This window comes from Lethenteron reissneri, chromosome 18 (assembly GCF_015708825.2).
Source record: "Lethenteron reissneri isolate LAM-NWPU_2019-01 chromosome 18, ASM1570882v1, whole genome shotgun sequence".
Taxonomy (NCBI): domain Eukaryota; kingdom Metazoa; phylum Chordata; class Hyperoartia; order Petromyzontiformes; family Petromyzontidae; genus Lethenteron; species Lethenteron reissneri.
In genome coordinates, this window is record NC_083796.1 from 10416579 (window position 1) to 10441388 (window position 24810).

At 46.5% G+C, this 24810-nt stretch overlaps 1 protein-coding gene across 2 annotated transcripts in view; it reads right to left on the bottom strand.

Annotated features, from left to right (window-relative positions):
* Nucleotides 1-13695: 13695 nt before the first annotated feature.
* The window catches only part of LOC133343853 (protein ENTREP2-like), a 32248-nt gene continuing 21133 nt past the window's right edge, over nucleotides 13696-24810 (bottom strand). For both annotated transcript variants that reach the window (XM_061553770.1, XM_061553771.1), the window contains 6 exons: nucleotides 23995-24106; nucleotides 22580-22649; nucleotides 19800-20615; nucleotides 19282-19335; nucleotides 18245-18672; nucleotides 13696-17340 (listed from right to left, as the gene is read on the bottom strand). In XM_061553770.1, the coding sequence (XP_061409754.1) occupies nucleotides 17146-17340; nucleotides 18245-18672; nucleotides 19282-19335; nucleotides 19800-20615; nucleotides 22580-22649; nucleotides 23995-24106 (1675 nt within the window). In that variant the 3' untranslated portion in view covers nucleotides 13696-17145. The remainder of the gene's footprint in view (nucleotides 17341-18244; nucleotides 18673-19281; nucleotides 19336-19799; nucleotides 20616-22579; nucleotides 22650-23994; nucleotides 24107-24810) is intronic.

The following is a 24810-nucleotide window of genomic DNA, read 5'->3' on the forward strand; positions in this document are numbered from 1 at the left end:
TATTAAGTTCACTTGCTTGCTTGCTTGCGCGCTTACGACCGTGCAAATCTTTCGGTCGTTTTATAACCCACTTCCCGTGATCCAATCGAGCTGACATTTTGCACACAGACTCGTTGTGCGTGACAATTTATTTTCGTGAAAATTTTTTTCCAAAATTTTCAACATTTTAGGAAAAATTTTTTTAGATGTAATTACCAATTGCTTAATGGTGGCAGGCAATCATCTGACCCATAGGTGGCAGCCATCTCAAGCCAGAGGACGAGAGGACTCTAGCCGCCCGTTTCAAAGACCAATGTGATAAAAATGAAACTCTTACTCAAGAAAAACAGAAATGAATAATAAAATAAAACCGATGCCACGCATATAAAGGATTTATAGTGAAAAACTTTGTTTTTCCGGGTTAATTTTTTTAACGGTTCCAGCAAGGCACGATTTTGTATGCGAATGCCACTTTACAATAGCCACAACAGCAGCTGCTATTTACCGCTAAATGATGGTGATGTCACCACAGAGCTTGGGCCAGGCTTGGCGCACTTTGAGGCCACGAGGCGTTACAAAGTTTCGCTGCTGGCAGGAGGTTACACAACAGAACCAGCTGTTATGGGTTAACTGACTGAGATGACTGGCAGATGCACCACCTGTGCTCCCCACTTACACGAAGGCAAAGACAATTTATTGTTTTACATTCACCGTAAATTGTTTAAAATTACAATATCCTGGAGGGAAAAAATGACAAAAAAATATGCAGAATCATGTATGTATTTTCTTTTCTTAATTAAACTAAATAACATTATTTCATGGCTGGAATATTTAACTTACAATAAACAAAAGCCATAATTCTTACTTGACTCATATGTGGGTGAGTCCAGGTTTCCCTCGAAACCACACAATACAGCTTCCTGCCGAGTAGCACACACAGTACACACAATACACACGGTGCATGCAGTACACACAGTACACACAGCACACACAGTACACACAGCACACACAGTGCATGCAGTACACACAGCACACAGTACACACAGCACACACGGTGCATGCAGTACACACAGTATACACAGTACACACGGTGCATGCAGTACACACAGTACACACAGCACACACAGTACACACAGCACACACGGTGCATGCAGTACACACAGTACACACAGCACACACGGTGCATGCAGTACACACAGTACACACAGCACACACGGTGCATGCGGTACACACAGTACACACAGTACACACAGCACACACGGTGCATGCAGTACACACAGTACACACAGCACACACGGTGTATGCAGTACACACAGCACACACAGTACACACAGTACACACGGTGCATGCAGTACACACCGTGCACACGGTGCATGCAGTACACACAGTACACACAGCACACACAGTACACACAGCACACACAGTACACACAGCACACACGGTGCATGCAGTACACACAGTACACACAGCACACACAGTACACACAGCACACACGGTGCATGCAGTACACACCGTGCACACGGTGCATGCAGTACACACAGTACACACAGCACACACAGCACACACAGCACACACAGTACACACAGCACACACGGTGCATGCAGTACACACAGTACACACAGCACACACAGTACACACAGCACACACGGTGCATGCAGTACACACAGTACACACAGTACACACTGTGCATGCGGTACACACAGTACACACAGTACACACGGTGCATGCAGTACACACAGTACACACGGTGCATGCAGTACACACAGTACACACGGTGCATGCAGTACACGGTATAGACACACGGTATAGACACACGGTATGCAATGTTGTCCCACGTATGACCGCATAGCCGTGTATGAGTAAATTCCAAGCCCCTAACAGTGAATTTTCGATAGAAATAGGTTTGCCGCATCTACGCGGAATCGCACGAATGAAACCCGCACGAAGCCAGGGAGACCCTGCATCTGATGAGCAATGAACATGAATAATAATTTGCTGCAACTTTCCCAATGTGTTCTTAGGTTTTTTCGGTAAAGTCACGTAGGTAAAAATTTTAAATTAATAAAAGTAAAATAAAAATAACATAAAAATCACGACGTTTCGGAGGCAACACAAGCCTCCGTCTTCAGGTGGAACCGTCACAGCACGACTCTTACTTGATGCAGCTATCGTGGCTGTGACGGTTCCACCTGAAGACGGAAGCTTGTGTTGCCTCCGAAACGTCGTGATTTTTTATTTTATTTTTATTTTACTTATATTAATTTTTATTTCGATTTAAAGCTTTCGTGACTGCAGGGATTCATCTTCTTGGTTCTTTCGGTAAAGTCACGTAGAAGGGAAGTAATAAAATAATAAAAAGAAAACATAATAAAATACAATTCTCACGACGTTTCGGCCACAACGCAAGCAGCCGTCCTCAGGTGAAGAACAGGTCTGTCGAGGCGACAGCGTCTGACGCGTCTGACGACAGACCTGTTCTTCACCTGAGGACGGCTGCTTGCGTTGTGGCCGAAACGTCGTGAGAATTGTATTTTATTATGTTTTCTTTTTATTATTTTATTATTTCCCTTCTACGTGACTTTACCAAAAGAACCAAGAAGATGCATTAGCATGGCTATTTACTCAAAATATCAGTCTTGCTCGTTTTCAAAGGCAGAAGCAAAATGCTGCTTCGTAGCATGCAATAGAAAGACGGCATCTAGGCGAGCATCCGAAATGCACTTTCAAAACGCAGCACTGGGCTTGTGTGTTCATCCAGCACGGTTATGTATCATGTCCAACGAGTGAAGGAGCTTTTGGACCCTTCAGGACACGGGGGCGCCACGATGCTGCTCCAGCTGAAGCATCCTCCAAAAGTGCTCTGCGTATTTATTTTCTTCGCGTCTCTTCCTGTGCCTCACTGCGACCACGTTCCGTTTTTTTCTCCAGAGCCCCGTGCGATGTTGCAAAGGTAAACGATGTACCACCAAAGGAACGAGGCAAACAAAAATAATATGACTCGTTAATACGCGAGTCGCGGTCTTTACTCGGCGTTAATTCGTCGTTTTTGCGGCGCATTTAAACAAATGCAGTGCTGAGATGTCTCTGCGGGAGCAAAGTGTGCCCTGTCCCCTCTGCTATCCCCTCGCAATGGGCTAAAGTGTTTAGAGATGAGCGTTGCTTGCCGCTGGCTTGAGAGGGCCTTGCTGGAACAGCCTCGACATATCTGCACGCTGCACATTGCTAATACGGTGGATTTTCTACAGCCCTTGGAGAGAGAAACACGTGTTGCTGTTGTTGTTGTTGTTGTTTTAAAGCATAAGTCCATGCCCGAAGTCTCAATGGCAATAGAGCACCAGTGCTAATAGGGATTACTGAACTGCGTGACAATTAGGTTTGACTATGGCTTTTGATTGGGACAGCCTGGGGTGTCTAATATATTGACGAGTGTGGGAATGTTTTGTGTTTTCGGTGACATTGGCGGTGTCTGTAACACGGCCAATATGTGGCCTTGTCGATTTGCCACCGACCTTTGAAACAATATGAAGCACGTATCGTGTTGCTCAGCATTGTTCGGTCGCGGCAGGGTTTTGACGGCTAAACTTACATAAAACACAGCCAACTGCCAAGGGGCACCAATCCAATTGCGTTGCTCATGCTTACACACCCTACACATATTGATAAGACGCAACTTTTTTTTTACTTTCCTTCGGAGAACACAGCGTACTTCTTCTTGGTTCATCTTCTTGGTTATTTCGGTAAAGTCACGTATAATGGAAATAATAAAATAATAAAAATAAAACATAAAAAAATAATTCTCACCTGAGGACGGCTGTTTGCGTTGTGGCCGAAACGTCGTGAGAATTATTTTATTATGTTTTATTTTTATTATTTTATTATTTCCATTATACGTGACTTTACCGAAAGAACCAAGAAGATGAATCCCTGCAGTCACGAAAGCTTTAAATCGAAATTTAACACAGTGTACTCTTTAAACTCTGAACGAGGGTACAATCTCAGCTTGGGCGTGTGCGATTGGCACCACCGTTGCACGGTGGAATGCCATGCATGAGGCGGCGAACATGAAGCCACACTCGAACCTTTCATGCCACGGCTTTATGTTCACCGCTGGATTATGGAGGGGGCCCAGATGGGAGCACTGGGTCACAGGTGTCTTCATGTGCATAGACTTTATCCACTGTCTCCCCACCCCGCACCCACCTCCCGAAGTTGTTGCAGTACCTTGTGAAGAGGTCTTCGTTTGAAAAACCTACCCGCCGAATTGCGTGTTCAACGCGGCGCGAAAGTGCCTCCAATTTGCTGCGCTATCCAAAGCGTGGCAAGTGCACGATACTGTTGCGGGTGGCTGCTATCTTCTGTCATCCCACGTCTATTGCGCTCGCACGCTCGCTGGCTCCAGTGTCGTGCATAGCCACACACAGGGACAACTCAAAGTGACGTGGCGAGAATAAAACGATATTCTGATAAACGCAGAGCACGAGTATCAACGTCAAAATAACATTCCAGTGACAAACATTAAGACACCGGCTTGTCACGGAAACATGCATTGTACTGTGGTAAGCGTAGTAAGCCAACGTTTCAGGGCAAGACCCCTTAATGTTGTGACATTGTGGGCAAGGGCGAGGTTCAACAAACTATTTAAAATCTCTACTAAACTTATCCAGGTGACAATTAAAATTGTTTGCCGTAATATATTGTGAATGATCGTACGTGCCTCAAATGCTACGAAGTTCTAAACTTGGTGTAACACTTGATTTGTTTAAATTCTGAAACAAAAATCAATCTCTAGCAAACCACAAATTGCTCGCTAAAAGGCAGTTTATATACCTATATTATTCATAACAAACGTTTTTTTTGGGGGGGGGTTAGATCGCGTAAATATAAATGTGTCTAGATTTGAAGCTTTCGTGACTGCAAGGATTCATACTCTTTGGTTTATTCTGGGTGGGGAGGGGCTGGGTGGGGAGGGTGGGAGGGGTGGGGCTGGGTGGGGAGGGGCTGGTCACCCCGTGGTGCCCTTATAGAACTCAACGTTTAACCTACTCACGCCGGCTTGTGCCAACGTTTAACCTACCAGCTCCCTCCGCAGGAATGTGTTATCAAGTGGATTCGCAGTCGAACGAGTGTGGAGCTGTTCGCAGCTCTGAGCTTGAGTGGAGCAAACTCCGCAATGTTACGGCGACAATGAATCCGGCCCAAAAAAACACAACTGTGCACACTCCACAAAAAATTGTACCATATTTTACCCACTTCAACGGGGATGATGGGCTGAGTTAATCAGGGACTGAACACCCGAACCTTCCGTGTGTCCCCCCCCCCCCGTGTCCCCCCCCCCGTGTGTGCCCCCCCCGTGGTGCCCCCCCCCGTGTGCCCCCCCCCTTGCCCCCCCGTGCCCCCCCCGTGTGCCCCCCGTGTGCCCCCCCCCGTGCCCCCGTGTCCCCCCCGTGTGCCCCCCCCCGTGTCCCCCCGTGCCCCCCCCCGTGTGCCCCCCCGTGTGCCACCCCCCGTGTCCCCCCGTGCCCCCCCCGTGCCCCCCCGTGCCCCCCCCCGTGCCCCCCCCCGTGTGCCCCCCCCCCCGTGTGCCCCCCCCCGTGTGCCCCCCCCCGTGTGCCCCCCCCGTGTGCCCCCCCCCGTGTGCCCCCCCCCGTGTGCCCCCCCCCTTGTGCCCCCCCCCGTGTGCCCCCCCCTCTCATGTCGCGAGATTGCCACCGCAGCTCCAGTGGAAACACGTGACCTACAAGGTCTGCTGGTGGAACGTCCCACTTGTGGGAAACTTTACACTGGCGATGACGGTGATGCATTGCGCCACGAAATTACCGTATCCCATCTCCCTCTCCTACGACGCCGACTGCTTAACGTGTTCTAGAATCGCCACCGAACGAATCGACAATGAAAAAAACACACAAGTCTCCGTTTTCAACAGAGGCAGTCCCTTGTCATTTCCTCCACGTGCAGGGTAATTACTTCGGCGTTATTTTCCCCCACATCACGGATGACTGCACGCACGGTATTATTATGGCGAGGCTTATTGTATCACTTAAGCAATAACAATATAACAGACACACACACACGCGGGTCGACCACCTTTCGATAGTTTGTTTAGCCAGACTACATGAAGTCCATGGATTTATGGATTTAACTGTTGTCTATCAGACCAAATGAACTTGCTTCATGAGCTTGTCTCTACCCTTCCGTATCCTCCTCCTGCGAACACAAAAAACACGTGCATTTTTCTGTATTCAATCATTGCAGTGTGCAAATTAAAGGCGTGGTTTTTTTTTAACAATTCGTTTTGTATGCTGACTTTCCAACGCAGTACGCAAGTGTAGGGTAGACTAGTAGGCGATTACACGAACCGTTTCACACGACGTTAGAGCAATGACCTTGAAACTTTACAAGTTGCGGAGCGACGCGAATGTTTTCCCCGTGAAAATGTACGTCGTAAAAAAAACATGTTTTTTTAACTCGCCGAATAAATTTGTATGCAACTACCATACATTCGTGTTGTCTAAATATTTTCACTTTCAAAATAACCCTTCAAAAAATGCATTCCGAAAAAAAATATTTCCATCACCAAAAAATGCTGCTTTTATGGATGCAAATTAGATTACTGAAAACACAATGACCTTTTTTGTTTGTTCCATGAATGTTTACCAAAAAATTGAAATGTTTGCTTTCACATATTACAGGAATACACGTCACGTGATTTTTCAGGATGCTTTCCCCCATCAGGGACTCAAAGTTGCCTTGTCAGCTGTTTGATTTGATGGTTTAAGCACACAATGAAAAGCTGTCTGTGAGCCACTTGCCTTGCCACAGCAGAGCAAAGCCCGTCAAGTTTAACCTTTATTTACAACGGCATTGCACATGAACATCTTGATATACATTGCCCTTTAACAAAGGAAATCCTAGTGCCACCTATTTACAGCTACGCCGATGTATCCAGCTGTGTGTGCGGACTAGATTGTATAGTGGTCAGTACACTGCGCAATAAACTTGGTCACCTAAGTTCAATTCCTGGCCAATTACTGTCATGGACTTACCCTAGATCAACTCTGTCTTGAATGAGTAACACAGTGTGTGATGTGTAAACATCGGGCCCTGCGGAGACAAAGGCAGCCAGACACAGTGCTGGCTTCCCCACCCTCCTTGTGTGATGTGGCCAGTCATAGTGGGGGTGCTTACTTTTTGCCTTTGCGTGTGTTTACTATATGTGCTGTCGGTGATCAAAACATAGATATACAAAACATTAGAAAATGTCATTTTGAACACACGCAACAAGTGTGAAGTCTGCGTTGTTTGAATAACCCCATTCTTTTTTGAGAAGGCCGTTTATTCGGGTAACCAAAAATATAGCGTTATATTTATTTTATTTTCTCCAGTAGACTTATCCATCTTCTAAAATACTGTTATATACACATACTTTCAATAAAGCGGGCGGGGGGGGGGGAAGATATTCACAACATGTACCAGTTATTTTATTTTAGGCTGGGAGTTTACGGGCAAACCTCCAGTCGTTCACAAATATGAAATTCTACATCGGTAAACAAAATGCATTTCGAATACGATTTTATTCTGTACAATTTTAGCTGTACAATGCACCTTTTATACAAGTAAGCACTTTCTAAAGAGTTGAAAAATGAGATTCAGTAGTTGGCAATCGTTGTTTGCTTTGCAAAACTCATCATGCCATCTTCTTGGTTCTTTCGGTAAAGTCACGTAGAAGGAAAATAATAAAATAATAAAAATAAACATAATCAAATAATTCTCACGACGTTTCGGCCACAACGCAAGCAGCCGTCTTCAGGTGGAGAACAGGTCTGTCAAGTAGACAGAGTCTGAATGGCTTGACAGACCTGTTCTCCACCTGAGGACGGCTGCTTGCGTTGTGGCCGAAACGTCGTGAGAATTATTTTATTATGTTTAATTTTTATTATTTTATTATTTTCCTTCTACGTGACTTTACCGAAAGAACCAAGAAGATGAATCCCTGCAGTCACGAAAGCTTTAAATCATCATGACATATTTGAAATATAATGGGGGGGGGGGGGGGGGTTAGATCTCAATAAACAACAAAGCATCACAAACATGGCGTAAGATGCACAGTCAATATCCGATGATTCCTGAGATATAAACTAACCAACAAAATAAAGTGCTTGATCCTAGCTACGCGTACGCACTGGGCGCGAGACATTTTTTCCCGGCGTGCCGTTTTTGAAATGTTCCAATGTCCACCACGTCACACATTTCCTGCTCGCGTTCGTTACGTTTGGACTGAAAAATGTGCGTTCCCTGTTCATCGAGCCAATTTCGGCGCACCACCGATATTACAAACGCAACTCGAGTGTGTTTTTTTCACCGTTTCCGTCCAGGTAATGGGAGTTCTAGCCCAGTAACCGAAATCACCCCCTAACCCATCTCCGCCCGAGCGTGTGCGTGCGCCGTGGCGTGTGATCGGTGACCTCCCCTCACCGCCCCCCCGTTTTGTCAAGAAGACAGATGCCAATGTAAAAGTCACGTGTTTAAATAGCCACTGTTAAAGCCCTCCGATGTGTCTTCGTGCTCCTAGGGCACGGTTTGCTCCGCACGCTGGCAGCGGAGAGAAACGTTAGACACAGTGTCGAAGAGTACGTGGCACGACCAGAAATACGCAGTGGAGAGTTACACAGCACAGCCGTCGAAACCCACGCAATAATCGCATTCAGCGTTGTATATTCAGTGATGCATATACGTCAAAAGGCTCAGGTTGAGGACGGATGCAATAATCCCAGAAATGTGATCCAACCGAATTATTTTTTAAACCACGAATGTTACACAAAGTGGACAGGGAATATTTTAAATAGTGGCACGTTTTTTTTAATATATATAAAGATGCAGTTATATACATAAGGGGCGGTCAAAAAAAACAAGTCAGACAGCAGAAAATGCACATTTGTCTCGTTAAGAACAAAATGTTACGATTGCTTTGAAGTGCTCTCTTCGCACACAAACCGTAGAATATAAGTGCATTGATACGAGGCTAGAATGCTGAAACAAATCATTTGTGCGGGGGAGGTTTCCACGTATTTTTAATATCTTGTTTGACCGTCCCTCGCATACACACACACACGTAGATGTCAAATCACCTCCTTTGTCCAGTAAAAGCAGCGCCTCTTCTCGAAGAGGAACAAGCGAAAAGTTATTGCTGCAGGATTTATGGTAAATAAAACATATTCAGAGGTAAATCTGCGTCGGGTTAAAAAGTGCAAATTCTCTCGGATATTACCTGTCACAGCCTCCCATGCAGCCATATTTTCCACAACGTCATTCGTATGTTTACCGTCACCGTGAGTGCTCGAACGGGCAAATCGCGTCGTGATCCACGGCCTCAATAGTGGAGGGCAGGAGCCGCAGACAGAGGGGATTGCAGAAGAAAATAATTGGCAGCGTGGTGAGATTAACGTCAACAACCAACAATTGCTATGCTGTGAGCAAAAGCAAAGAAATCAAGAAAATGCAAAAAATGCAATGTGTGCGTGTGTGTTGTATCCCTTTATGGGGAGCGGTAGAGTAGCGGTTAGCGCGCTGCGCTATGAACCTGGCGACCCGGGTTCGATTCCCGCTCACGGCTAACACCAGTGACGATTATCTGAACCGGTCCTGGGCCTCCCCTAGGTCGACTCAGCCTTAAATGAGTACCTGGTGCGGTGTGTAAACATCGCCACTGGGGAGACAAAGGCGGTCGGGCGTGGTGTTGGCCACCCACCCCCTCGTGTGTCGTGCCGGCCTTCATAGGTGCTCGCTAACAGCACTTGCCCCTACAGTCTGTTACAGGCTATACGGGGGATCTTTGTTGTATCCCTTACGTTTAAATACAGAACCGACATTCTGAGCAACCATCAGTGTTTTGGCACGTGGTTCATGTTACTGGGTCTAAACGCTGGCAATGTGGGTCACCGAATACATTGCCGAGATGTCACGTGACGAGCCCAAATACTGCGCCCACATTTCGCGCCGACGTGATGGGACATTCTGAGCTAGCGGCATCTCTCCGTGACCCGAACGCGCATTTCTCGCGCAAGCTCCAACACTCCTTGGGCACCTGCCCATTGGATGTGGATTTCAAGGGAAGCCGAGGCCAGCTTCATATTGTCCCCGACGAAGTGGCACCGTTATCGCCTTTCGCACGGCTCCCGCCGGTCCTATTCGTCTCGTCTCGATGAGCGATCGCAAAACACCGACGAGCGCTAGCGCGCGCGGTTCACTGCGATGCGCTCAAAAGCACGACGGTGCCCGTCGATGAATTAGCACCTCCTGCAGAATCATACTCTTAGTTTTTTAGGTAAAGTCACGTAGGCAAAAATATGAAATTAAAATTAATACAAATAAATTAATAAAAAATAAAAAATCACGACGTTTCGGAGGCAACACAAGTGTCCGTCATCAGGTGGGACCGTCACAGCCAGATTTGATTTATCAAGTCAGGCAGGGATTCCAAGATGCAAGTTCTTAAATACAAGTTAAGGGGGAGGAGAGGGGGGGGAGCTTATCAGAATGTGGTAGCCAATGAATGGAACGTATCGGGAGGTGGGGGGGCGGGGCTAAAAGAGAGCACCCACCTGATGACGGACACTTGTGTTGCCTCCGAAACGTCGCGATTATTTATTTATTATTATTTAATTTTTATTAATTTTAATTTCACTTTTTTTACCTACGTGACATTACCGAAAAAACTAAGAGTATGAATCCTTGCAGTCACGAAAGCTTCAAATCTAGAATCCTGCAGAATCGCTCGCTCCCGCATTGACGGTGTGTTACGCGTGCGGTGGTGTAGGACCATTGCAACCAGAGCTCGGGCACAAAATCCCATTGCTGGGAGTGAAACATCCATCTTTGCCGTGACATCGTCGTGGCTCCCCGTGACCTTTCAACCGTAAACATGTTTTTGTTTGTAGCAAGCACTGCAGCGTTTTGTTGACGCTCGTTTAGTGTCGCGTAATTGCGGCAAATGTGTGTTTTTTTTACGATCGCTTCTCATAAAGATATCGAAGCGATGGATATCGTTGTAAAAAAATGATTGACTTGGTTAAATTTATCCCCTGTTAAAGAGAGGTTTCATTATTCATTTACCTTCAGCAGCACCTATAAATTGTTTTTATTTCATAGAGAAAACCAGAGTAACATTTTTAGGTGCTCCATATGAGCTACTTTGTAAAATAATAGGTCCATAACAAAGCGATAAATTTCCATCTCTTCACCTGTACAGCCAGGTTATGTACTTTAGCAGAAACCACAAGTATCACATTTCAAACTAAATTCCTACATTTTGACAAATCACTAGGTGAAAATGATATGGAAGAGGGATTCCATTCATGAGGAGCATGAGCATATTAACAAAGGAGATCTATAATCAGAAAGCAAATGGGGCCAAAAATGTGTCCAGAAATATAGCTTTCATTAAAAGCGCCAAAGCCTCGAAGGCTGTTTCCAAAATGAGACAAATGAGTCTCCGGCTGGGAAACAGCAGCAATGAAACACATCCACAGCTCACAACTAGCAGGAGTGGCAGGCATGGCTTGCAATAGTGCGGCCTATTTGTCAATGCAGAGTCTCAGTGTTGCGGAAATGTTACGCTCAAAAGCATTCCCATTATGACCCGGGCAGCATTGCTGATGCACGAGCGCCAGGCACGCACGAAGCACAACCGAGATGGAACGCGTGACAGTGCAATGTAACCCCACTGCAATCACCAATCACAGAAAGCCACGTCTCGCAAACGTTCACCCACATTCGCGATGCAAGGCGAGTCGTGGCAGTGCTCTCTCTGAGCACACAATGGTTATTCCCAAGCCATCATAGAAGCAGCAGCAGCGGCGGCTTTTGCCGAGCCACCGAACAAAGATGGTTACCGCACCGCGTGCTCTCGGATGTGCTTCTGTGGGCTTGTTTCCCCCCCCACCCCTTCTTTTAAATGTAGATTGAAAACGAATTTCTTTACAAGTGCTTTTCGTCGTGTCTAGTTTGTTGTCCTGCCCCAGCACCTCCGATGAGTGCACGGTTGGCTACGTACGGGATCGAAACAAGCTCAACGTACGTACACACAGTGATCGTACGACGCGCTTCCCGTGTTGCTTAGCGCTGAAGCGGAGCCTTCTATATGCAAGTGGTCTTCCAATTGCGGGTTTTAGTATATCCAGACTTTTCTGTAAACTTCCATCCAACCAATTCTAGATTTGAAGCTTTCGTGACCGCAAGGATTCATATTCTTAGGTTTTTTCGGTAAAGTCACGTAGGTAAAAAAAATTCAAATTAATAAAAGTATAATAAAAATCACGACGTTTCGGAGGCAACACAAGCTTCCGTCTTCAGGTGGAACCGTCACATTTAAATTTTTTTTACCTACGTGAATTTACCAAAGAAAACCTAAGACTATTCCATCCAACCACTTCATGTGGACATTGGGTACGGATTTAGGTCACCTCCACTGGCTGCTGTGTACACGTCCTGTGGAAATAATGGTGCCTTAATTACATGATATGAGACATCTAAATGTGAATAGTAGAAGAGTTAATCTTCTCTAGAGTTAAAACTCTCAGGATAGCTGAATATTGTCGAGAATCAATGAAGGGCCACAGGACTCTGGAGATGTGTTGTGTATTTCAGGCATGTTTTTAATTTGTTCTCCCAAATTACCTATCATATTTTCTAATTACGTCGCCATGTTTAATGCCAAATGCTACACGATGCACTTGTTGAATTGGAACGTGGGTACAAAACATTGAAATTAAAGAAGTGACACTGAATTTACAACCAGTTTCTCTACTCAATGGGGTAATAACCACAGCCCAGTTGTGTGGAGGGGGGGGGGGCGGGGGGTGCTGAGACCCCCCCCCCTCCCTAAAATTGTGATCGTTTAGGAGTTCAATAAAGCAAGCAGAATAGACAAACGCAGAACGTAGAGGCACACATTCTGCTGAATATTTGTTGAAATTGTCTAACGCGTAGGCTTTCGCGACCAATATTATTCACAACAAAGGTTTTCGGGTTAAATCGCGTGAATATAAATGTGTCGTAACCCTCCACCACCCGACAGAGCCAGTAGTAAGGTTTGTTACGTAAACAGAACGCGCCGATTAGTGACCACTTCAGCCCACCGGTGTGTTGGAGAGTAAATCCACAACAGTAACTCATTGCCGCGTTGTTTGCGTGACAACCCTTACTGGATGTCTTGGGTGGTGGATGGTTACTACACATTTATACTTACGCGATCTAACCCCCAAAAAAACCTTTATTAGTTTGAATCTGTGTTTAACATTGACCGTGTCGTGCCCCACCCCCCACCCGCTTGCCCCATTTCTTTTTGTATTCTTACCCCCCCACCACCACCCCACGCTGCCACTCTTAAAGACGGCCAAGCTACTGGGGTGTAACTACACGGCCACTGAGACTCCGCAGCGGTGGACAGCAGAGAGCCGCGCGGCTCCACCGATGACTCCATCCTCTTCTTGGTTCTTTCGGTAAAGTCACGTAGAAGGGAAATAATAAAATAATAAAACAAAATAAAATAATTCTCACGACGTTTCGGCCATAACGCAAGCAGCCGTCCTCAGGTGAAGAACAGGTCTGTCGGATAGACAGCATTGTGGCCGAAACGTCGTGAGAATTATTTTATTGTTTTATTTTTATTATTTCCCTTCTACGTGACTTTACCGAAAGAACCAACAAAGATGAATCCCTGCAGTCACGAAAGCTTTACATCGAAATTTGACTCCATCCTCGTTTGCAGCTCAACTGGAAACTATCTTCAACTTGGATCGTACGTACGAATATCGACGGATAGGGGATCTGCGTTTCTTTTGATCTTTTAAAGCCTTCGACAGCGAATTCAGGTGCGACCTCGACCCGAAGTCGTCCACTAAAATCACCGAGTCGCTTGGTCAAGCAGAAGAAGAGGGCTTCTGCGAACGCGACGCCACTGCAGGAGGTGACGGCCCCGCAGCGATGAGCAGCTTGCCGTGCCTCGCAGACAGTTCATAAACCACAGTTTCACTTCCATGTAGTCGAACATTTAAAACGAATTTCTTAAAAACTGCTTTTTTTGTCTCGTTTATTGTTCTTGCCCTCAGATGAGTACGGTTGGGTACGTACGGTGCGAAAGAAGTTCAGCATCCATAAATACGTTAGCATATCAGCTGACAAAAGGGATCCAGTTTGAGATTGTTGATTCGCATCACAAATGCCAAATAATTCCCGAACGTGCACTGTTTGAGAAGCGTTATTCTTAAATGATTTTGTTTATGAGAAGCCATTTAGGTGGTAGGCCCTAAACTAGAAATTAGAGCTCACTAAACTCTTCTTGGTTCTTTCGGTAAAGTCACGTAGAAGGGAAATAATAAAATAATAAAAATAAAACATAATAAACTAAACTCGTTAGTATACTCAGGCAATTCAATTTATGCAATTGCCATCCTAGGACTGACAAAGGCTATGGGGGCCATCTTGTTTACAATGTGGCCTAGTGTCGGCAGGCTCATACGTTCCGCATTATGCTGTATTTGTCCGCTAATTGGTTCAACAGTTGATATTTACTGGCATTAATTAACATTAAACACAGATGCGCCAAACTGCAGGTGTAATGATGAAGCAACAGGACACGTGCGATGAAAGAGAGAGAGAGAGTTTTAAATGGCCTTCAGAGGCTTGTTGCATTTCCTCGACGAAAATGCGGTAAGCAATAGGTTTAAAATGCCAAGGGAAATAAGCCAAGAATGCAATTTGCAATGTAAAGCACCGGTGTACACTTGGATTTTTGTTTTGTTTTTACTTAGATTGGATTCTTTTTTGTCATTAAGAGAGATGGGGGGAAAAGGCGTCTTAAAACAATTTGGGCTCAGTTCCGTTCAGCACATTTCACCGTGAACAGGAATTGATATTTAGTAGGGTGAACTTGATTTGACAAAATAATGAACACCACAAGTCAGTCTTACTTACAGCTCTGTGTTAATCCACTGCTGGACGAATGCATCCCCATGCCTTAAACGTCATGGGGGTTTTGTTCAATGGTACTTCATGAAAGCTGGATAGTCGCGTTCGTTTCCATGATGAGAGAGATATATCCAGGACTCGTTGATATCGCTCACTACTGATGATCTTAGCAATGGTTGGGAATCAAACTCAGGTCATCGCGTTCGTAGCGCCGTATGTGAAACACTGCGCCATCAGTTTAAAAGATATGTTGCACATAATTGCTTTGTGGGGTGCAATACCTTATATATGTATAGTAAGCACACAGCATTATAAATATAATTTAATTTTAAGGCTGACCAATACAAAGTGTAACCTCATTTGTTGTTGGTCCCATTACATAAGACCGTCACATTTAAACATTCTGCCATTCCAGTCGACCATATCTTGGTGAAAACTGCTTTTATGAGTTTTTTGTTACAGATTAACAACACATTTTGTTGACAATTTTGCCCACTGAGGCCCACAAATGGCCAAAACACTGCCTTTGTGCTCACACACGAGAGGCAGACGGTGTTCTTAAAACTATGAAATAAAAAATGATGCACTTTCTGATTGCGCAGAAATCTTGTGAATTCCTAGAAAGAAAAAATAAATAAACTCAACTGAGTTCTCGGCTGTTACAAGGGAAAATACGAGATAAACGTGCATTAAAAACGCGTGACAACCTACCCTGTGGGGGGTATGATTACGGCATTATAGTTTGACAAGCTTCTGTCAGTTCCTGCAAAGAAACAAATCCTGTGAAATAGTTAGCAAACATTTCTTAACGTTGTATAAAATTTATCCTACCCCGAGTGTCTATTAATTGCGTTTTTTCTCACTCGCTAATTCATTTTCACATTTCAAAAGGCATGGTACCTGGCGGCTGAAAGAAAATGAAGTTATTTCATCGGTTCTGTCCCAAAGGGAAAAATAGATACAGCCACACAGGGAACCGTTGGCCTGGTGCGTTGGTTCTGCCTTCAGGCCGAACAAACCTGCACACACACAAAATCCGATGGGGCTTTAATTCATTAACGGCATTAAAGGAATATATGTGGCTCGCAAGTGCATTACAAGTGTAATCATGGTGCCTGCTGGAGCAGCAGTGACGAGTCCTCGAGAGGATTGAGAATTTGTTTTTGGATAGCTTTAGAATTGTAAAAAAAAAACTCAAATCGTATCGACTGAACCAGTGTCAAGATGTACAGCGAATATTAATGAAAAGTACTAATGTCAAACTGTAGTGCTGGTACCGAATTAAATACGCGATTGAGAAATGCTCGCTGCATTCGCGTGAAGCCATATCATGGTAGACAATTAGTGAAGCGCTTCATCTTTCGTGTGCAACCATAGCTTGAATAGAATTTCACGCCTCAACACAATAACAATAATACAACTTTTACATCAATTAAAACCATTGATATCTTCAGTCCAATTTGCATTGTTTATACCCACCTTTAAATAAAGATTACAATAACAATAATCAAGCAGCCAGGTGGCCTCCAAGCAATTAACACATTTACCTTTTTAACACGTAGGCTTTCGCGACCAATATTATTCATAATCAACGTTTTTGGGTTTAGATTGCAGAGCCTCACCATTCTGGCGAATTGCCCAATGATGCTGGATGCAATTACCAGCGAAACTTCGTACTCAAAAATTGTAAATGTTGTGGTTTCACGCTTCAACACACCGGTGGGCTAAAGCAGTGAACTATTTGTCTTTTGTCAACGTGACACTTTTTTACTGATTGGCCGTGTCGGGCGGTGGAGGGTTACGACACATTTATAAATAACGCGATCTAAACCCAAAAACGTTGATTATGAACATTTACCTTGGTGTCCAGGGTCTGGCTGGGGGGGTGGGGGGGGGGGATAAAACGATCAATCGGGAGCGTCGCCGGTTGTAATTTGCGTTGACGTGAAAATGTCGCCGTCGCAGCACCAGGCATAGGCGGCCACCGTGCGCTGCTTCCGCGGTCGGACGCGCGGCAGAAGTCTTCCCGCACACTCGCTCGCTCGGTGGTCAGACGCGGCCTTTTAACGCTAAAAGGCCAAACTGCCGCGTGGCCAACACTCTGCGCGAACGCAAGTGGTGACGAAGAGGACGGCGACGACGGCGATCGTCGCCACGGGGGAACCGCACGCGCGTGAAAATTGCGCGCGCCAGCGTCCGAGGTTAAAGGACGGTCTCTCGACAGATCCCGATGTGACTGTGAGGCCGTTCGTGCTCGCCGTGGTGAGGGAGGCGTCTCTGGGCTGACGGGGCCGATGAGCTCGTCTCTCCGCAGCGGCTCAAGTTCAAGCTTTGCCGGCGAGCCCGCCGGCTCGGCTGCCGAGGCTGTGGCCGGTCTGATTGGCAGCCGGCTATAGCCTGAACACAAACAAACAAACAGAGGGAAATAATAATACTCTTAGGTTTTTTTTCCGGTAAAGTCACGTAGGTAAAAAATAAAAAATTAATTTAAATTAATAAAATTTAAATTAAAAATCACGACGTTTCGGAGGCAACACAAGCTTCCGTCTTCAGGTGGAACCGTCACAGCACACAAGCGTGCTTTTGTTAATTTTAATTAAATTTAAATTTTTTACCTACGTGACTTTACCGAAAAAAAAACCTAAGAGTATGATTCCTTGCAGTCACGAAAGCTTCAAATCTAGAATGAAATAATAACATTCATCACGCAACAAAACCTCCCCCCTCCTCCTCCATCATGCAGCCGTGAAGACTGTTGGAGCAAGTGCTGTTATACGAACCTCGGAGTGCAGACGGACACACGTAACAGAGATTAACACCCGCCCACCGCACATGTAGCCATATCAGACTGTTGAAGGCCAGCAGAGTGTACGAGGGGGTGGGATGGCTAACGTCACGCCCGACCACCTTTGTCTCCCCCGCATTGAAGTAGGGGAGGCCCAGGACCGATTCAGGTATTTGTCGCCGTTATTGGTCGCGAGTGGGAATGCGAACTCGGGTGGCCCAGGTTGTAGCGCGGTGTGCTGAGCCATTTTGGGTTCCATGTCGACCCTGACGCCTGCTGCTGTATATTTTGAGTTTGCGGTCGCGTGGATTTTTCTCCGGGTCCTCTGGTTTTTTCCTCCACATTTAGAATCGACGTGCGTCTAGACCCATTTGGCCGCTATAAATGTCCCTATTGACCTCTCATTTGTGGCCAGGTCGCTTCTGAAAAAGAGCTACATAGCTCAGCTGGGCCTTCCGTGGCAAAATAAAAAATAGCATGACAAAAACAGTTCAACAGTTTTGCGCAGTTGCGCACCTGGTCGATGACGTTGGCGCTCGCGATGGCCTCTTCCATGTTGCCCTCGTCGAGCGCGATCACGGACCGGATGTTGTCCACGACGTGCTGCACCTCCGGCGAGAGGTTGTCGGCCGCGTCCGAGTGCTCCAGGAAGCGCGCCACCAGCAGCTTGGTGTCGCGGTACGCCTTGAAGTCGACGAGCGAGCGCGGCCGCGGCTGGGCCCCCTCGGCCACGCGGCCACCGGCGTCGCCGCGGGAGTGCGGCGGCGGCCTCTTTGGGCGCCGCACGACTGGCCCTCGCTGCTCGAGGGGGCCGGGGGGGAAGCTGCTGATTGCTTGCTGCTGCTGCTGCTGCTGCCGCTGCTGCTGCCGCAGGGGTAGGTGGTCGCGGCTCCCCTGCGCGCTGGACTGTCGGCTGCCCTCGGTTATACGAAGAGATTTCATCCCTGGGTTGGGTGGGGAGGGGGGGGAGATGCAGAGTGCAGAGAGAGCCTTGTTCGAGACTTCAATGACAAAAAGTGGGAGCCTGGCACAATCGACCAATTGGACGGCATTTATTTTCACTCGCGGTTCCATATGAATGTAGAAACTTCAGATTCGTTTGGCGAGGGCCAGTCTCTCCACAGAACAAGCATCTGTAGGAGAATCGTTCAAATGCAGTGTTGACTTAGCATAAATTGCCACAGCATGTATGATGAACTCCAGGTAGATGACCGGCTGAGCTAACCCCTGCAACTGGCGTCAGATTGAGGTTAAATGCTCAGTCGCAGCACCACCTGGCCATTTAAATTGGAGTTTAATTGGTAGTCCAGATGGATGAGAAATTGTGGGTGCTTTGATCTGCATGGGAACCCTCGCACTGGGATACATTTAATGGAGGATATGCGCTACTAACTTGACATGCTGTGAACATTCAATATCAATTGGGTTAGGGTTATTCTGAAGATTTAAATCGCTGTACTGGGCAACCCTTTCTCGCAGATGACACAAATTAGGTTATACTCATGTCCGTGTTTAGCTACTTTGTTTTCAGCTTGATAATAAAACCAGCCCACCTCCTGAGAGATCACTCAAATCCACACTCGTGCCTTCCGATTCATCCTCGGCAACTACAGAAGGCACGCACACACACAGCCCAGGTTACGTTTATTTATAACACAAAGGTTGATATGAATGTTTTCAACAATATAAGACAAACATAGGAAGTATACCATTTGAAAACCATGAGTTTCGGTAATAACTTTCATGATGTTTTCCCATTTTATTATTTTACACTGATGCATTAAATGAGCTAAATGCATAACAGTGTAATATATTATTAGTATTTGCTAAATGCAAGTGGGAAGGAACACGCAGACTTTACATTCCTAATTGTATGACTTGGCCGCCACATCATTTATAACCGATATCCAACCAAGGTCACCAAGGTGGCTCACCGCATTTAACATAAACACTGCAGAGGAAATGATGGAACACAACGAACACAAACGTCCAAACCACTAAGTCACCACGACCAAACCTGGCTCACTTTGCCGCCACCGCAGAATTCACCTCCCGACGAGCCGCGGCTTACCGAGGGTTGCCGACGACTGGGAGCAAGGGTCACTCGTCGACCTGCTCAGCCGCGAAAAGCTGAGCTTGCCCGGCAAGCAACCCATTGACGCCCCGGTCCTGCCACCCCCTCCTCCGCTGCGTTCCTCGGTCCTCCCACCGGCATAGAACGCCGCGTCCATCTCCAGGGGCACGATGCAGCAGCCCTGGCCGACGTCCTCCGCCGACAGCGAGGTGACCCTCAGAACTCTGGACGCGAGCCTCCGCGGCCGGGGCAGCCCGCCGACGCCGCCGACGCGCCGGCAGCGTCCGGGGAGGAAGCTCCGCGCGTCTCTCACCACGACGGCCCGGCCGGCCCGCGCCGAGGGCGGCTCGTCGAGCGGCAGGCTGCGCTCGTCCGGGCTGCCGGGGCTGCTCGGCGCCGTGCCGGTGCGTGCGGTGCTGTAGGCCGAGGACGGCTCGCCTGACCGCGCGTCGTCCGTGCTCGGCGTCGTGTCACTGGAGCCGCCGGCGGTGTCGTCGCCGTCGTCGTCACCCCGAGAAGTCCGGCGCGCGGGACTGCGCGGGCTGCGCGGGCTGCGCGGGGTGCGTGGGGTGCGCGGGGTGCCGCTAGCGTCCCCCGGGGGTGCCGGCGCGAGGCTGCTGCTGCTGCTACTGCCGCCGCGTGAAGGAGTTGCCGCCGCGGAGGACCGCGCGCCGGCGGGGCTGCACGGCGGGGAGAGCTCCTGGCCCGAGGGCGGGGAGCCGTGCGCCGCCATGGAGCACGACGCCTCCGTGCCGCAGTCCTCGTCCGGCATGCCTCCCAGCTCCTCCGACGCCCCTCCCGGACTCAGGCTCTCTGGCCGTGGAGGCGTGCGCACGCGAAAGATTAAGGTTGCACTCGATTTTAAAACCATGCAAAATTATATAATTATTTATTTACCAGGTAAGGCCCAACTGAGCTATTAGCTTCTTTTACAGAAGCGACCCGGCCACATATGATGGCTCAACGAAGTGGCTGATCACGTGGGAATTTATCTCAGACAAATACTCTGAACGCACGTTGATTCTAAATGTGAAGGGGAAAACACCGAAAGACCCGGAGTAAAATCCACGCGACCACGGGGAGAGATGTATGTAAACTCCAATTATACAGCAGGCGTCAAGGTCGGGTCGAACCCGTGACCTCCTGCATACCAGGCGAGTCAGTAAACATCTCGCCACCGCAAAATAAGTAGACCACAAACTATAACTAGAGCAAGCCTTCTTCGCAAAGCCCTCGTTATGAGTGAAGGTAACGGTGCAGCCCTGTCGTCACACACTCACGTCACTGCTGGTGGTAGAGCCTCCACTAGAGGGAGCTCTAGAGAACCCCAATATAGGGTCTTTGGCCTACTTTTCCCAAACTGGTCAGACATTCCGAATTAAGTGCGGAAACTGATATTTTCTTTATTTCTGGATGAGAGCTCAAGGGGCTCTTATGAAAGGGTCTTCGCGAGGTGTATTACATCAGATGACATCCGTAACACAACGACATGGCTAGCCTCTAACTTGGTGAGACTGATGAGCATCTCGGACAATTGTCCTTTTCGAAAGTTACTCAGGAGTTCCTTCTTTGCGGCAGAGGTAGTTTTATAGAGACTCCAGCCTTCGCCATCGGAAAGTGGACTTTTTATGGACAACTTAGAGGAGCATGAGCCAGTTTACATTTAATAATGGAGAGAATTATTTTAATCTTACATAATTATTGTAGTTTATTGATTTCGTGTTTTGTGTGTATATAATGTTCTTGCTGCAGCTGCAGCTTTATCTGCAGATAATATCAGCATACCATTGCCGTCTGTAAATGATACCAGTGGCAAGTGAATCTCATCGGTTTTTTCCTGCTTACTTTCATTCGTAATTAACACTGCGTGACTTGGACAAATAATTGCACGTGTTCAATGTCTACCAAAAATGCTAAATGTGTGCCACCAACAAAAACTTCATAAATGCATGCCCACAAGAGCATCAAAAGAAGAGACAGAGTGAAAATGATCAGATCAATGAAATATATTTTAAGGTTTTCTGATGGAAGGGCTTCTTCGGATTATAACCATTCAACAATCTGTGCACCCAATGCCAACGAGAGTCTTCTTGGTTCTCTCGGTAAAGTCACGTAGAAATAAAATAATAAAAATAAAACATAATAAAATAATTATCACGACGTTTCGGCCACAACGCAAGCAGCCGTCTTCAGGTGGAGAACAGGTCTGTCAAGACTCTGTCTACTTGACCGACCTGTTCTCCACCTGAAGACGGCTGCTTGCGTTGTGGCCGAAACGTCGCGAGAATTATTTTATTACGTTTTATTTTTTATTTTTTTATTTTATTTCTACGTGACTTTACCGAAAGAACCAAGAAGATGAATCCCTGCAGTCACGAAAGCTTTAAATCGAAAATCAAAGCCAACAAGAGTGTTCAGCCGCACCATTAATCAGACACTATAGAAGATTATAGTCCGAATCGTGCCATCCTAGGCTTACTTTTCTAGAAATGTTGCCAAAGGGTCTTTCGATGTCCATTTTAGAGCAGATGTGATTTTCGTGCATATGTCTTCAGTTGTATGATTTTGTTTGAAGCTGCCGAAGGCTCTACATCAATGGGGGCATTTCCAAGTGCTTGATTGTTTAAATCTGAAATATCTACAGACTGCCATCAACCTCGATTTGCTTTTCAATTAATTAAGAGGACTGCTTTGGAATAAATAACCAACATTTGACGTAAGCATGCACAGTTCCCGCAAGGAAAACAAAAGACAGTCTAATGTGAAAACACAATTACCTTCATTTGTCCTGTTGTAGTTGCTGTTACTATAAGAAGCGTCCGTCATCTGATCTTCAAAACTTGACGTCTGTTTAATGTTACACGGGAAAAAATAAAACCCAAAATTCAACATTAAGCAACTGCAGTCAAGCTGAAAATAATTGAAATAAAAAATTAATTACTATGCCACACATCGAGGAACATTCCTGTATTGGAGGCAGTGTTGGTGGATCGTGTAAAGACTATGGCCTGTGTGAGACGCTAATGGGCAGTGCTACGAGATGCCCTGTAACGGATAGTGCTGGATTTCAAATCGCTGATAAATCTGTTAAAAACATGTCTAAATGATTGTGTAAAGTTCGCAAGCAGAATCTTCTTCAAAGATAACCCTGAAATTAGCTGAAGCTTTCCTGGGTAAAGTATGATAACCATTACAATAATTACGGGCCAAAGGCTAAATGTTCCCTTTCATGATGATAATGAATGACATACAAAACAGCAAGTGAACATAATATTTCGTACATGTCCATGGTTGCGCTGGATAGTTCCACAAAGTGTTCTAGGATTGCACTCCGTGTTGTTTGGCACGATGTCCGACGTTTCACTCCACGTGCTGCTGAGAGCTTCTTGGGTAACTGAGCATTGCTTGGTACAATGCCCAATGAACCGAATTGCTCCAATAAGTTCCCGAGGAAACGTGGAGTTAAACGTGGGATGTCATGCAGCAAAACCATCACACAAACTCCGGTCATCCTGGCAGTGGCTTTTGGCTCGACGTCGAACAAAGACGGTCACCACATCGCACGCTTTCAGATGTGCTCCTGCGGCCGTCTGGACTGCTCCTCCTTCTGATATTTGGAAGCGACTGGAGCCGTGCACTTTTAAATCTAGATTGAAAAACTCATTTCTTTTGAACTTCTATTTGTGTTCAGTTAGTTGTCCTTCCCCCCACACCTCCGATGAGCATGGTTGGCTACGTACGGCGCGAAAGAAGTTCAAAACACATACAATTGTCTCCATACAGACACCAATTTAGCCATGTTTGTTTGTTGTAGTACAGAGTTAGACTGATGGCCTTAATCTAAGTTGTCTTGTGGTTGTTGTTGTTGTTTGACTTGCATTCCACTGAGATTTTTGCACACAGCGTTGGTGTACGGTGTTTTTTTCTGCAATATTTTGCTGTCTTTTCTTGGATTTTCTGTTTGCACTTAGTCACATATTCACTTTAAGATGTTTTTTGTTCATGTTTTTGTTTTTTGTTTGTTGCGGTTGCACCCGATTCAAGAGCCGAATGGCTCACCGGGCTATACCTAATAAATGAACTTGAACTTTATTGAATATGTGGGTCCCACACAACAAAACAACAGCGGCTTGCGGTGAGAGTTGGCGTAAGTGGGAGCTCCGCTTGCCTGTTGAAGAGATGGCTGGCTCACCACGGCCTCGTACGGCGGTGGGAGATCGCCCGCAAAACATGGGTCCGGACTGCCCAGGCGAGCTCCGTACACGTGGCCGATGGAGTAGTGCGTGAGGGCCAACCTGCCGACCCTGTACACAGACCGGGCAAGCAACCCATTGACGCCCCGGTCCTGCCCCCCCCCCCCTCCATCCGCTGCGTTCCTCAGTCCTCCTACCGGCATCAAACACCGCGTCCATCTCCAGGGGCACGAGGCGGCAGCCCTGGCTCAAGTCCTCCGCTAAACAGCGAGGTGACCCTCAGAACTGTGGACGTGACAACCCCCCCCCCCCCGTCTTTAATTTAAACCACACAGCATATCTAATGGGCAATTTAATTCATTGCTATATTGAGGTTTTTTATGTCTGGGTGCTGCAACATTAGGTTAAGAGCTTATGGATTAATAATCATGATATAACATTAGGATCCGAGAAGTACATATAGGGCAGTGACTTATGCTGTTTTCAGTAGGGTATAAAATTGTTCAATGCAGAGACTGTCCCTCACTGTAGGATTTGAAATTTCGACCACGGGCTTGCCAGTAATGATAAGCATCACCCAATGAAAAGTTCACCCTAGCGATTATTTTACATTTTAAACTTTAATAAAGTAGTCAATTTGAATTCCAAATTGTGCTCTCGGCAACATGTCACATCAAATTCTCAGAGCTGGAATTCATCCAAATTAGTTGAAATCACAAATTTGTTTTTGTGCAGTCTGCAGTCATTGTGGTTTTAGATAAGACCACGAATTGCTACGTTTGAGAAACCTTCTGAATAACAGGTTGCTACCCAGA